Source organism: Brachypodium distachyon, chromosome 1 (genome assembly GCF_000005505.3).
Source record: "Brachypodium distachyon strain Bd21 chromosome 1, Brachypodium_distachyon_v3.0, whole genome shotgun sequence".
NCBI classification, from domain to species: Eukaryota; Viridiplantae; Streptophyta; class Magnoliopsida; order Poales; family Poaceae; genus Brachypodium; species Brachypodium distachyon.
Genome location: NC_016131.3, coordinates 52,757,572 through 52,770,322, shown reverse-complemented (window position 1 = coordinate 52,770,322; position 12,751 = coordinate 52,757,572). Strand labels below are relative to the sequence as shown.

Sequence of the window (12,751 nt, the reverse complement as noted above, 5' to 3'; positions counted from 1 at the left end):
GCTCTTCCATTGTCAATCAGTGAAAAGTAAAGACCAGCCAGCAGCACCTATCACACAAGACAACTTCTGGGGAATCATATCGTAAATCATACGTAATAACTATTTGTCTCCAGCCAGTTGTTGTCACTATAAAGTAGCGCTCAGGATGGAGCATTTAAACGTCACAATTAATGGGTAATTTCCCGTTTGAACAAGCTCCCATTTATGTTCTCTCAACCTCATAAAATGAGGGAATCCAAAACTGGCACAGGTCGTCATCTATGAACTTTGCAGGTTGGAAACCCATACAACTTATCAGGAACTGAGTATTTCCAGTTATCAAACTCGTTAAATACTTATGCTCTTCTCAATCTGTTGACTCTAAAAGTTCCCAGAGCTGCTGATCAGAAAAGACCAAGAAAAATGGGGTGTGGAAGTTTCTAACAAACATGATTAAGCTTCTTGTAATCCTTGATAGCGGTCACGATACTATGGTTGGGGGCTACACAAAAAATGGTTCTATAAAATTGCACCTGATAACACCAGGTTTACAGCACAGATATAGCACAATCAGCCTCAGGTAACTTCCGCTATCACATGAGTTATCTATTTGTGATACAGGTACGCGATTGAGAATATGAAGAAGGCTCCCATCTGCGACAGAGAGGAAAGTATGTTAGAAGTCACATGAAGCTGCTAGACAACTTAAAAGAATAACTTGCATTAGCTCCAGCTGAAGGAAACAGAAGTTGCACACTGGAAACAACTTCGATGACAATATCCTAAATTCCTAATTTGAAAACAAATTTATTAGTATATGAATTGAAGTATATTTAGGTAGATCTTACTGTTGAAAATGAGGCAGCATAGTAAGGGTATGCCGAAGTTATGAATCTCTCGTACTCATTATGCCTGTATGGCCGCACTGGAATCTGCAGCAGACAGACAAGTTGTCAAATCCAATTTCATAAAAGATAACAATAGGTGATGGTCCCATCGATATGATTTGCCTAACAAACAGAACTATGTAGGAAAGGAAGCATTTCATGACCAACCTGCTTTGCAAGAGAGAGACCAGTGTATCCAAGCTTCTGGTACTCAACTTTGAACTGGAAAACTCCATAAACATCCGGGACTTTGAAGGATGATGAGTATACACCCTACATTGGTAGGACATGATATTTTACACTGCAATCTCACAAATGACCATACACATTACAGATTCACAACGATGATACCTTCTTGTCAGTTGACATATTTTTCAAAACATAAGGACTCATCATATAAAACTGAACTTGGACATCATCAGCAACATATGGCTTCCAGCTTGTTCCAGACCATTCATAGATTTCAACCGAGTATTCCTTCAGGGAAAATTTTATATCAGCGCATTTAACACCTCTTATCGATACACATCAAGGGAAATGAGTTGTTACCAGGTCATCATTGATGCGGTACATGCTAGGTTCATTTGTCTCCCCAATCTTGTGGTGCTTGACATTCACTGCCTGTAAAGTTGAACATAAAAAACGGTTATGGCGTAACTTCTTTACAAAGTGATAAAGATTGCAAATAAAGGTAGCCCATAACCTTTAGATGGCCCCTCTCATGGAAGACCCATTTGCTTGTCTCTGTCACAAATTGCTCATTTCCAGCTTTCTCGTGGCTGTAAATAGAAACTAAGTTGAGCATGTAATGAAGCTGACTTTTATAATGAAGTATATGACAGATTACAGTGTGCTTCCATGTATGCTTGTTTGGTGATATGCAGTACTTTGCATATATTCAGAAAATGCCATCATAAATATGATGTTTATTCACTATCTACAGCCCGTAGCAGTAAGTTCGTCATTGATCTCTGTGGTTTGGCATGCTTAAAGATCTTTACATGTTCATGGCTGATGCATTCGTTTAGCCCTTGCTTAAGCAGCAGCACATTAAACTTAATTCTTAGTAAACCTTCCACACAGGGTCACTAAATTCGCCCTTAAAATTGTATAATTTCATGTAGCGATATCCTATGGAACAAAGTATTACTCAGCACGAAATATGCAAAGTTTCATGCGCAAGATATACATCTTTCAATCCAAGTTGTGCAGTGAATAAGCAAGCAGGACAAGCACAACAGTTCCTGGAGATCCTCTATGGCCTAGTAAAGAAGTATTCTGAAGTATAAAAGAATTAACAAACTTCAACAATTTGGTATTATGATAGGCATACAACCTTATAAAATCAACAATAGATAAGGAAGACCACATAATTAGTGTATCTATTTACCAATAATATCATCTATAGTCCTACATCTACAAAGAAAATCAGGTAGAATCTGCACAATCTTAATGAAGCATGGATGCATCACAACTCCAATGAATACCAAGGTAACTAACTAACCTCAGCTTGCTACCAGCCTTCTTAACACTGGACTTTAGGAACCTGATTGAGCAAAAACACATGAGAAATAAAAAAACAGATGAAACTAACTTAATGTGTGTGGTAGCATACCGGTTGCTAAACAAATCCAATGATCCAGATATCAAAACCCGAGCATTATTTCTTGCCTGAAAGGAGACAGACAAAAATGGTTTGTATCGTTGACAAAGTAGGCATTCATGATCCAAAAAATCATATGAATAAGTTAGTTAATATAGTCAAACACGCAAGACAACTGAAAACCGTGGTAATAACCTGCATAACAGAAACCAGCGATATGGCCGACCCTGTGAGAGATGGAGGCGATGCTAACTTAGTCTTTGGGTTTGCCGAATATGCTGATGGAGAGGCAGACAGAACTTTCAGAACCTATAAATGTGCAAAGATAGAGAAGGTTAGAAAAAAAAATTGGAAGTCATGCAAAAATCTAGATGAAAACTTTAAACGACTAACCAAGCTGTTTGACGGATTAGCTGCATGTCCAATTCCTCGAAACAACACAGGAGCCTAGCAAATGTGTAGAACTTATTAAAAGAGGTAAAAAATATTACATCTATGCATTGTACAATAATTTAAATGGAAATGCAAAAGGAAAGTCTAGAAATTTATGCTAGAAGTGTTATCCTCGTCGGTATCAAACGTTACGAAACGTAACAGCAATATGCGTACCCAAACTTCTAAAATACTGCATTCATGGAACAGCCTGCTCTCCAATAGGAATACAAAGAGTTTCATACACAAGTTTCTTAGCTAATGCATTCAGTTAAGTAAGGTGATACTCCAGTCTAGTAACTAGGGCTGCATATACATTTGCCATGGATGAAAGAACAGTGCAGTGAAGACATACTGAGCAACTACTGAAGTTGACAGGTACACACAGGTTCAGCTTGTGACAGTTGTGCTATCATGCGCTTATTTTTAATGTACTTGTGAAAAAGAAGTGGGGTAAATCACTCAAACTGTTGAATAAATCAGATAACAGTTAGACAAATTCTATTGTCGGACGCAGTAATATATTTGTCTGCAACTTGATTAAGAAAAAAAGTAGCTAGCCATACATCCATCTTTCTAAGAGATGGTTCAAGCAAACACGATTAGCATAATCCATTGCAATGTCATATGGGCCTTAAAGTGATAATGTATGGTCAAACAAGGTTCAGTGAAGATTGTAATTGTTGTCATAGAAAACAGACCCCGAAAGGCCAAAATCTGCTAACTGCGAATAGTAAAAACACATTAATAGACGACCATGTACAAAATAAGTACTCCCTCCAACCCATATTACTTGTCGAAATATTACATTTATCTAGACGCTTTTTAAACATAGATACATCCATATTTGGGCAAATTTGAGACAAGTAATATGGATCGGAGGAAGTACTACAGATCTCATCATAAATACAAGTTCAGATAAATATTTAACCACAACTTAAGTCTAGTTATGGATTATTCAAATAACATCTAAAACCCTGAAAGGTATCGAGTGCTTGAAACTTGGAAGGATTGGATGAACTTTAAGATCGGTACTAACATCGATCTTTTTGGACCCCAATATCACATCTGACTCGATCAGATCATCACCAGCAATCAAGGTGTGATCACCCTCAACCTCTGTGGAGGCATAATTAATGTGATCAATAACCATAGCCTCTGGATCCTGGAAGGGTTCAAACAAGTAGATGAGGACTTGAGATCAAGGAAAGTAGAAGCACTTGTAGGAAAGGGTGGATAAAACGGGGCAAACCACCAGGAACAACTTGCCTCATCGAAATCAACCCCACACTCTGTTGCAATGCCTCGGATAAGATCAGAAGCTGAAGAATCTGCTGCCAGGATCATATCATGCCCAGCATCGATAAATTCCAGGACAGCATTCTGGTCCACTGATCCGCCGAAACCTGCAATTAAACGAAGACTTAACATTAAAAACCGACATGGATGAATCAAAGTTACTCAATCATTCCACAAAAACACTGCGAAACTGGAAACAACTGGTATCTCAGGATCTCTTTTTCTCCACCAGAGTTAAAGTGCTATACATAAATGTGAAATGAACCTTGTTCTGTAAGCCCAAACTTCTGCATCCGAAGTCCATAAAGCTGAATTTTACCACAAGTCCACAAATATCACAGGATTTCACTATGGAACTACTACAAGAGCGCGGATAGGATCACACAACCGACCAACCCAGCACCCAGAGCTCCGATCTATCCACCGAATCTACCACCAAAATCACTCCAATACGACAGATCGGGTCAGGTTCAGCTCACGAACCACAACATCAAAACAACTGAATGAGGCTAGAGATCTAAGGGGGAGAAGGGATGGAGTAGTTGATTAATTACGCGGGGTGGAGGGGGCGAAGAGGACGAGGCCGTCGTAGAGGTACTGGCCGTAGCGGTGGAGCGAGAGCTTGGGGTCGTCGGCGAGGCGGAACTCCAGATCGAGCCCGCGGGCCTGGAGCGACCCGAAGAAGGCCGAGTGCGACGACCGCACGGCCAGGTCGTCCACGAGCACCAGCACCTTGCGCCCGCGGGGGCCCTCGCCCGAAGCTTCGCCGCGGCAGGCGACGACGAGGAGGGCGAGGAGGAGGAAGAGGACGGGGAGGCGCGGCGCCGCCATTGCGGTGTGTGGTGGCGAGATGCGCAGATCTCGCGGTGGGGTTTTTGTTTGGGTTTGGAAGTGGCGCAGCGCGGCGACGGAGACGACGACTACCGGCCAGGCCAGTCTATACTTGAAGCAAGGGAAGCCAACTTGACCATCCGATCATGCGAACTGACGGTCCAGAATGACCATGCTTCTTGGCCCGTTCCAAAGAAACGCAGGATTATTTATTTTCTTTTCTGATTCTCGGCTGAAACCGAGCGTTCATGTAAAAGTTCTTTCGTGTTCCAATGCCCTAAGAGTGGATTGAGTTCGTTCTGCTGATCTAAATTCAAGAAAAGAAATTTTAGAGCTGTCATAGGGAATATACGCAGATATCCCAGGGACTTCAAAGGGAGCAATTCAGGATGTTGGACGGAGGGAGTACTAGAAATACGCATTCAAATTTAGTCAAAGTTGAGACATCCTTTGTTGGACGGAGGGAGTAGTTGTAAAAATTGCAATGTTCCGAATGGTTCTCATTGCCTGAACTATTACAACATCGACAACCGTCGTAAAATTAGCAAGATGCCATCCAACATCATATGTTCACGAATTCAGCGTGAAACATTAGAGGAACCACTGTTTCCCAAAGCAGCCCACCCAAATCCACCACCACAGGTTGTCCAAATGTAACCAATTGAATTTTCTGCCACTGAACATGTCACAAACTAGCCGGGGAAGTAAAGCTTCTAAAGTTACATCAGCATGGGTTTGATCTGAAGAAGAATCTGGTCTTCTCTTCACTCGAGATGAACTATCGCTTATCAGAATATGTCAACCTGAATTCAGAAGTAGCCTGAATATGTCAACCTGAAGAATAAACCCAACCTTTCTCATCCTCCGTCATCTATCAGACTATAGAAATCTGAATCTGATATTCTCTGCGGCGTTAAGCCAGAAATTTAGCGTGGAAAACTTTGGGCATGCTGTTTCTCTTTTCCTTTTTAGATTAGCTCCTGGTCCTTGAAGCTGGACAGCTTCGCATTATCTCTGTCGCGTTTGAACACAAGATACAAAGGGCTGTAGAATAGGACACAAACCCCAAAAGGAACTATCATCATGGTTAGTAGCCCTCTTGACAGGGCATACGCCCCTTCTGCTGATCCGTTTGCGATGTTTACAGTCTTTGCATCGTAGCCATATATCTTCTCGGTGACCAGACCAACAGCAGGAGCCGCCAACGAGGCAAATGAGCCCTCGAAGGCGCGGTCGAATGCGTAGATCATGGTGCGGTGCTTGGGAGGCACTACCTCTGCGAACATGGGGTTGTTTGCTGAAGTAGCACACCAGCTGATGGTGATACCCATGAAGAACAGAGTGACTGCATAGGCCAACCAGTAATCAGTTGACTGGGGAATGACTGTAAGGAGGATCCATGAGAAAGGAATTCCCATGAAGGCACTGAATTGAGCGCACATGACCCGTGCAGAATCTGGATAGTGACGTGACAGGCGATCTGCTATTACACCACCAAGGAAAGCTCCACTGGCACACCCGATTGCAAATAGACTGTTCAATGCTGCAGAACTCCTGTTGTCAAAACCTAGGAGGATTTAACACTGTCAATATTTCAATTTAGAGAATTTCTATCAGTTTAATGTAGAAAAGTGTCAGCTTTTTTTGTCCTACCAATGAGTTCAAACCACATTGTGAAGAAAACTATGGCGGTCCAGGGCAATGAGCCTATTATCCCTTGCAACACGATGATCTGAAATGTCTTCACTTTCATGACGCTTCGTGTTGCTACCCAAGAATCCCACCACATAGAAGGCGGCGGAAGAACATCTTTGCTGGACAAATGTAACCTGGGAAACCGAGGATATCAAGGTTATGTTTGTCAAATCTCCGTGTTGTTGGATTTAGCTCAACTAATAAGCAGTTTAGTTCGTGCAGGAACAAATATATTGTAAACCTACGAAAGCACTGCCAATGCAGTAACATTTAGAATAAAACGCACTTAAGGGACAATTTGAAGTTAATGAACTTCACTGACCAAGGAAATCTTTCGGTCTTAACTGCAATACCAAACTGAAAGGGACAAAGTAGTAAAAGAGATATGCATCTTTAGAATAAAACGCATCACATTTTAATCATATGCAGAGCCAAACTTACAATCCAAATGCCATTCATACAAGTAAATGAAAACTCATGAAGGCATCCTATCTGGCAGAATCATATAGCCATAGGAGTACAACTCAAAATGAATATGGCTGTGAAATTATTGTACTTAACTCAGAAAGGCCTATGTACAGATATCCATTACACTTGTTTTTACGAGGACTAGTCTCAGATAGTAGTCATTATTCAATCGCCAAAACATGTACAAAATGGAAAAGGGAGGCAGAAGAAGAGGAATACCGCTCGTAATCGTCATCATCAAGAAGATGGTTGCCAGGGATTCTTCTTGGATCAGTCGCATATAAGTACACAAGGATTCCAATTATCAAGCTGAGAAGCGCAACCATAATAAAAGCAACACGCCATCCTGGCAATCCCCAATAATCCTTCCCTGCCATTAGTGTTGCCAAAATACTGCCTCCTATACCACCTACTGCACCGATGAGGCTTAACAAACCAAATCCTGCACCGCGGGTACCATCTTTGTAGCTATCAGCAATGAACGACTGAAGTGCTGGTATTACAATGGCAAGTCCAAGGCCATTTACAGCTCTCCAGAATGCAACCTGCCCAAAATGCTGGCTAACACCAACAGCCCCTGTTGATAAGGCCCAGAAGACAGTTCCGATTGCAAGCACTGCGGGGCGATCATAATGAAGTGCAAGGACACCTGCCAAGGGAGATGCTATGGACTTCAGAAAGTTCATTAGAAATGTGAGATATCCCAGATCTGTGGGACCCACATTGAAGGTCGCACTGACTTCCTTGTAAACTGCTGGGAGGAGGTTCTCATCAGCACGCTCCATAATGGATGCCAGATTAATGAGGATGAGAGATACAGAGAAACCAAATATCTTCTTTGCTCTGCAGGAAGAAAGAGATCATAGCGTGTTATGTTAAAGAATGTGGCTATGCAACGTAAGTTTCCCTTTGTGACTCGGTAAATTTCACGAAATAATCGCATATGTTGGGCACAATAAAATATACTCCCTCTGATCCATAATAAGTGTCTCAGATTTAGTACAAATTGATCGGAGGGAGTCCAACATTACACTTGGTCTCCAATCTGAAGGCTGACGCCTTTTCTTATTATCCTCTTTTCAACTAATATAGCACATTCATTTCCTGTTTTGGTTCTCCGCATTTTTTTTCCTGTTTTGGAGGCCTAAGCACAGCTCAATGGAGACAGCCTTCATTTAAACATCAATTTTCTTAATTGGATGCATGAAGTATTAGAATAGTATACCCATGCTATTTGCAGTTTGAAGTGAAGATAGAGGACAAGACGACAGGCCACAAGGACCTTTTGTTCCTTGACATAAACCTACAACATATGATTATAATTGGATATCTCCAATGTGAATGGAGCAAATCTATTTATGGTGACATTTGTTGATTTAATTGAACCTAAATGAGTTTTTACATGCTTTGCCTGCCAAAAATAGCCCAAACAATAGTATTATTGTGTTCAGAGTGTGTTTTTAATGCTCAATCCCTTTTACATGATACAAATCAAAACATTTAATAACTTTTCACACAATATCTCAATCTTTGGTTAAAGTTGCCTTCACCAAAGTAGTAGAAATTGTAATTCATGCTAGAGATGCATATTTTTTCCAAAAAGGGAGGCTATACCATATATTAGTTGTGTAATATCCCCATTGTGTAAGTGTTTCCTGCATATGTACATGTAGCATCCCCATCGTCTATAGCCTCATAAGAATACAAATTGTATTTCCCTGACATGGTATCGGAGCCTAGGTTTGGGATTTAGGTTGCCCCTCCTTCCTAACTAATTAGAATAGCAACTTATCTAGAGTCAGTTATTAGCTGCCCTGTGCTGTCTTTCTTTCCTTCCGTTCTCTTCAGTTCTTGCTTAGCTTAAGAGTTTTCTTGATTCTTTTTGTATTTGCTGTTCCATTCTGGTCCTGATTTTGAGTGCTTGTATGTTTGGTGCCTTCTCAGAGTCCTTGTAATACAAATTGCACGCTTTCGATGTGTGTTCGAAAAAAAAATCGATGTTTGGGTTACCACACACTAGAACGGCAGATGTGGTGGTGTGGGCCGAAGGTGAACGGACCACGACCACAGATTGACATGGAGTAAAGATGAAGATTGTAGTGTCATCATTTTAGTGTTGTCATTATGGCACGACCACGGATTGATGCACAGAGCCACTTAAAATTTGGGAGACAATTTCACTTCTCCCGGCCTTTGCACCAGATAGGATGCATGTGGCCTTTTTAATATTATCAAGATTTAAATCTTGGTAGACACGCACTCCTCCATCATGCACCAAGCCTGGTCCTCATGGAAAATAAATGGGAAAAAAAACCTGTGCAGCACGATTAAAATTTGGGAGAGAATTTCACTTCTCCTGGACTCTGCACCAAATATAAGAGGAAATAAATGGGGAAAAACCCTCTGCAGCACCAATTGATCTGCGGTATCAAACCCAAGTGGTCAGGCTGCACAACAACAAGCCCAACCACTGAGCCATGGCTCTGTTTGCATCCCCCTTGCCAATCTAACCATGATTAACATGCTTAGCTCATTGAAACCGTTTAGTTTCCTGTCGATGGACATTGCAATAGCTTCTAACCAACCGCATACCTGAAATACAGTGATAGAGAACATGCCGATATCTATAGATCTAGACTGCAAAACAAATCACAATGACCACAACTTTCTTCAGGAATGTTATGCATTAGTATTGCTAGAGCTGTGAGATTCCTGCTATTGACACTCCCGGATACAAGGGAAATGGAATGACGGGCCAATTACCCCCCTGCTCCACCATTTTCTCAATTGAAATTTGATCATACGACCTACTTTACTTCGCACTTTGACAACATATCTCCTTCATGTGCCACTGACAGGTAGACCAGAACCCCCCATGTCAGTGACGCCGGAGGCAATATGCTGTCAATGGACAAAGTAAAGTTGGGCATATGATTAAATCTGCCTCTCCATTGAAACAAACTGAGTATCCACTCGATACCCACCATGTATGCCAACATGACCTGAACTCACATACAAGCTGAAGTGCTAGGCAACTCAAAGTCACGCTGACGTGCTGAGCACATCATCAACACCTTTTTCCTATCCGAAACTGCGCCAGCAACTGGGGCTTGCTTTTCAGTTTCCATTGCCCACCCACATAAGCTAAAGATAATGCACAGAAGGTCAACACCATTACACCAGGCGCACGCGCACTAGTGCTTCGTGCGGATACCCATATCACTATGTTCCACGACGCAGAGGGTCTCCGAGATCCCGGGGTGCTGCGCTTAAAAAAGAAGGGAAAAGGGAACGGAGACCGATTTGCTCAAATCTGTTCTTGAATACCAAATTCAGGCGATAATTTGACTGCTATTGTTTAGCAAAGGTCAGCGTTGCATGAATCTGAATCAAAGCAACACGACCACCTTTCAATCACGCTGACATTCTTCTCCGGCACTTTCGTTCTAAAAGGCATTGCCCCAGATTTTTTTTTTGAAATAAATAAAGTTACTATACCAAAAAGGGCATCGATATTCCTGGGTTGTTCTAAATAGCTCATATTTTCAAGCAAAGCTTACAAAAAAAAAGGCGGCAAAAGAAAAAGGTTTTCTTTGGCCTGGAACAGATATCGCCAGGATTCAACTAGTACCCCAGCTTCAGACCTTCAGTGGAAGCTACTAGCGATTTTTCACATAAATTTGCATGAAACATACTGCACAGGAACTGGCAAAGAGAAACAAGAAACCGCAAAGGACAAGACCCCGAGAAGAAGAAAGCAGCTGAGGCCATGGAGAGCTCACCTCATGCTGGCGGATGGAGTGAGCGGGGAGCTGGGGGTCGAGCGAGCTCTGTGCCTCATAGCCATCGATTCGGGCGCCGATAGATCTCCACTGCCAGTCGCAGTGCCCTTCTCTTCTCTTCCGTGGCTTCTCCCCGCTGGCTGCTTACTTGAGCTGAATCGAGCGAGGCGGGGCAGAGGGGGAGCGGAGCGGGGAAGAAGACGAATGAGGCAACGCCGCACGAACAGGAGAGGCGACGCCGCAAGGTGGTGACCGGATTTTGTCGTCCTTTCTCTAGTTTACTTTACTTTAACGGATTTGCTACATGTCGGGCGAAAATAGACCAACTGATAGTCTAAAAAAAATCGTGTGCAGTTCTACTTATGCAGTTGTATATTGTCAAGTATAGTTGAAAAAACTGAAAATATGTAACCGCCCGATTTTTGTTGGACAATTAACCGTCGGCTTAGACGAATTAGAAATAGATGCTTAATTTCAAATTATGTAAATTCAATTTTATATATTTTTGCTAGAATACTATGGTCACATATCAAATCAACCAAGCTTTAAAACAAATACACACAAGTCCTTGGAAAAAAAGACAATGTTTCCCTCTTGCAATTGCAGTGGCGTGTCACCGAAACACACCCAAATCAAGAAAACTTTGATGACGTAGCAATTGGCAAGTCATCAGTTAGAGCCAGAAGACACAGACGATAATGATCTCAAAAACCGATCACCCTTCCCGGAGAAGAAAGCGATGAAGAGGGCTGGAACCACCCCAGATACAGGGATAACTAACCTCGTTACCTTTGCGACGAAGGTCAAACCTCTTCGATCAGAAAAGAAACATGAAGGCCTTCTTCAAAACATAGAGATAGAACCAAATCCATTGCTCCAGAAAAGTAGTTACAAAATGATCAACCTGCTCTCTTCTATGTTATTGACGAGATTGTTGCCGACGTGGTGTATCAGGAGACGGGAATATCTTACTCTTATACAACATGATGCCGCCATATCCACCGTAGTGTCACTGCCGAATAAGCAAATTCTAACTCTAATAGACCTAATTACCACACCGAAACACAAAACCAAGGTCCCCATCGCCTCCCGCCGGCGGAGAGGTAGATGGAGGAGGAATGGACTTGTGGTAGAGCTGGCGGGGAGTGTTGGTGTGGAGATGTTTTTTTTTGCGAGAGAGAGACGCCTGGCTAGTTTTTTTTTATGATGCGCTAATTCAAATACAAACCTAGGCTCGACGATTATAACAATTCAAATAAATTACATACCTTTCAAAAGTGCACAAAAAATAGGCTTTTTCTGATCATGCATGTGATGAAAAATACTCTAAATAGGAGTTGAGTGTTTTTTTTTCATATGTATGTACTTCATTCTAAAATGTTTTCCCCATTCTACATGTTGATATATTTTTCTATAAACTTGCAGAAATTTTAAGAAATTTGATTGATGTAACTTCCTATATTTGAAACGTAAGTAGTATCAATTTTCAGAACTGTTCCATGTATTAGAAACAGTGTATGCCTATTTGGAGGAACCTAGAAAACCCAACTTGTTAAGGTGAGCTTGAAAATCGACAACATGTGGGATCAAATTAAAGAGCAAACAGAACTACTTTTTCGTGGAGTCATGGGTCAAGGTTTAAATGCTAGTGCTCGTATTAACACGTAAACAGCTTAGTGAGATTCCCTATAACTTATCATTTTAACACGTGATTAGAAGGCACGTTTGCGTGGACGTGTTAAATGATGTGTGTTCGTGATCATAAAACAAACAAG

General features: G+C 41.7%; 2 protein-coding genes across 2 annotated transcripts; both read right to left on the bottom strand.

Moving 5' to 3' along the window:
* Positions 1-167: 167 nt before the first annotated feature.
* On the bottom strand, positions 168-5,123 carry LOC100832679 (dolichyl-diphosphooligosaccharide--protein glycosyltransferase 48 kDa subunit). Its single transcript, XM_003557345.4, has 13 exons — positions 4,755-5,123; positions 4,171-4,307; positions 3,941-4,066; positions 2,863-2,916; positions 2,665-2,778; positions 2,482-2,537; positions 2,371-2,412; positions 1,570-1,645; positions 1,416-1,487; positions 1,218-1,343; positions 1,035-1,139; positions 828-911; positions 168-633 (listed from the first exon to the last, which is right to left on the bottom strand). Exons 1-13 carry the CDS (start codon positions 5,029-5,031, stop codon positions 586-588), a joined length of 1,317 nt encoding a protein of 438 aa, XP_003557393.1. The 5' UTR covers positions 5,032-5,123; the 3' UTR covers positions 168-585.
* A 314-nt stretch (positions 5,124-5,437) lies between these two features.
* Positions 5,438-11,231, bottom strand: LOC100841189. Its single transcript, XM_010229931.3, has 4 exons — positions 10,977-11,231; positions 7,414-8,037; positions 6,685-6,860; positions 5,438-6,598 (listed from the first exon to the last, which is right to left on the bottom strand). The coding sequence occupies exons 1-4, from the start codon at positions 11,039-11,041 to the stop codon at positions 6,000-6,002; spliced, it is 1,464 nt and encodes a 487-aa protein (XP_010228233.1). The 5' UTR covers positions 11,042-11,231; the 3' UTR covers positions 5,438-5,999.
* Positions 11,232-12,751: the final 1,520 nt, after the last annotated feature.

Bases quoted from the DNA above. Each gene is read 5' to 3' on its own strand.
- LOC100832679 (XM_003557345.4), bottom strand. From the start codon at position 5,031: ATGGCGGCGCCGCGCCTCCCCGTCCTCTTCCTCCTCCTCGCCCTCCTC. The intron at 4,308-4,754 runs GTAATTAATCAA...GTTTAATTGCAG, and splicing joins CTTCGCCCCCTCCACCCCGC to GTTTCGGCGGATCAGTGGAC. The intron at 4,067-4,170 runs GCAAGTTGTTCC...GAACCCTTCCAG, and splicing joins GTGGGGTTGATTTCGATGAG to GATCCAGAGGCTATGGTTAT.
- LOC100841189 (XM_010229931.3), bottom strand. From the start codon at position 11,041: ATGGCTATGAGGCACAGAGCTCGCTCGACCCCCAGCTCCCCGCTCACT. The intron at 8,038-10,976 runs GTGAGCTCTCCA...TTCTTCCTGCAG, and splicing joins ACTCCATCCGCCAGCATGAG to AGCAAAGAAGATATTTGGTT. The intron at 6,599-6,684 runs GTAGGACAAAAA...AAATCCTCCTAG, and splicing joins AATGTGGTTTGAACTCATTG to GTTTTGACAACAGGAGTTCT.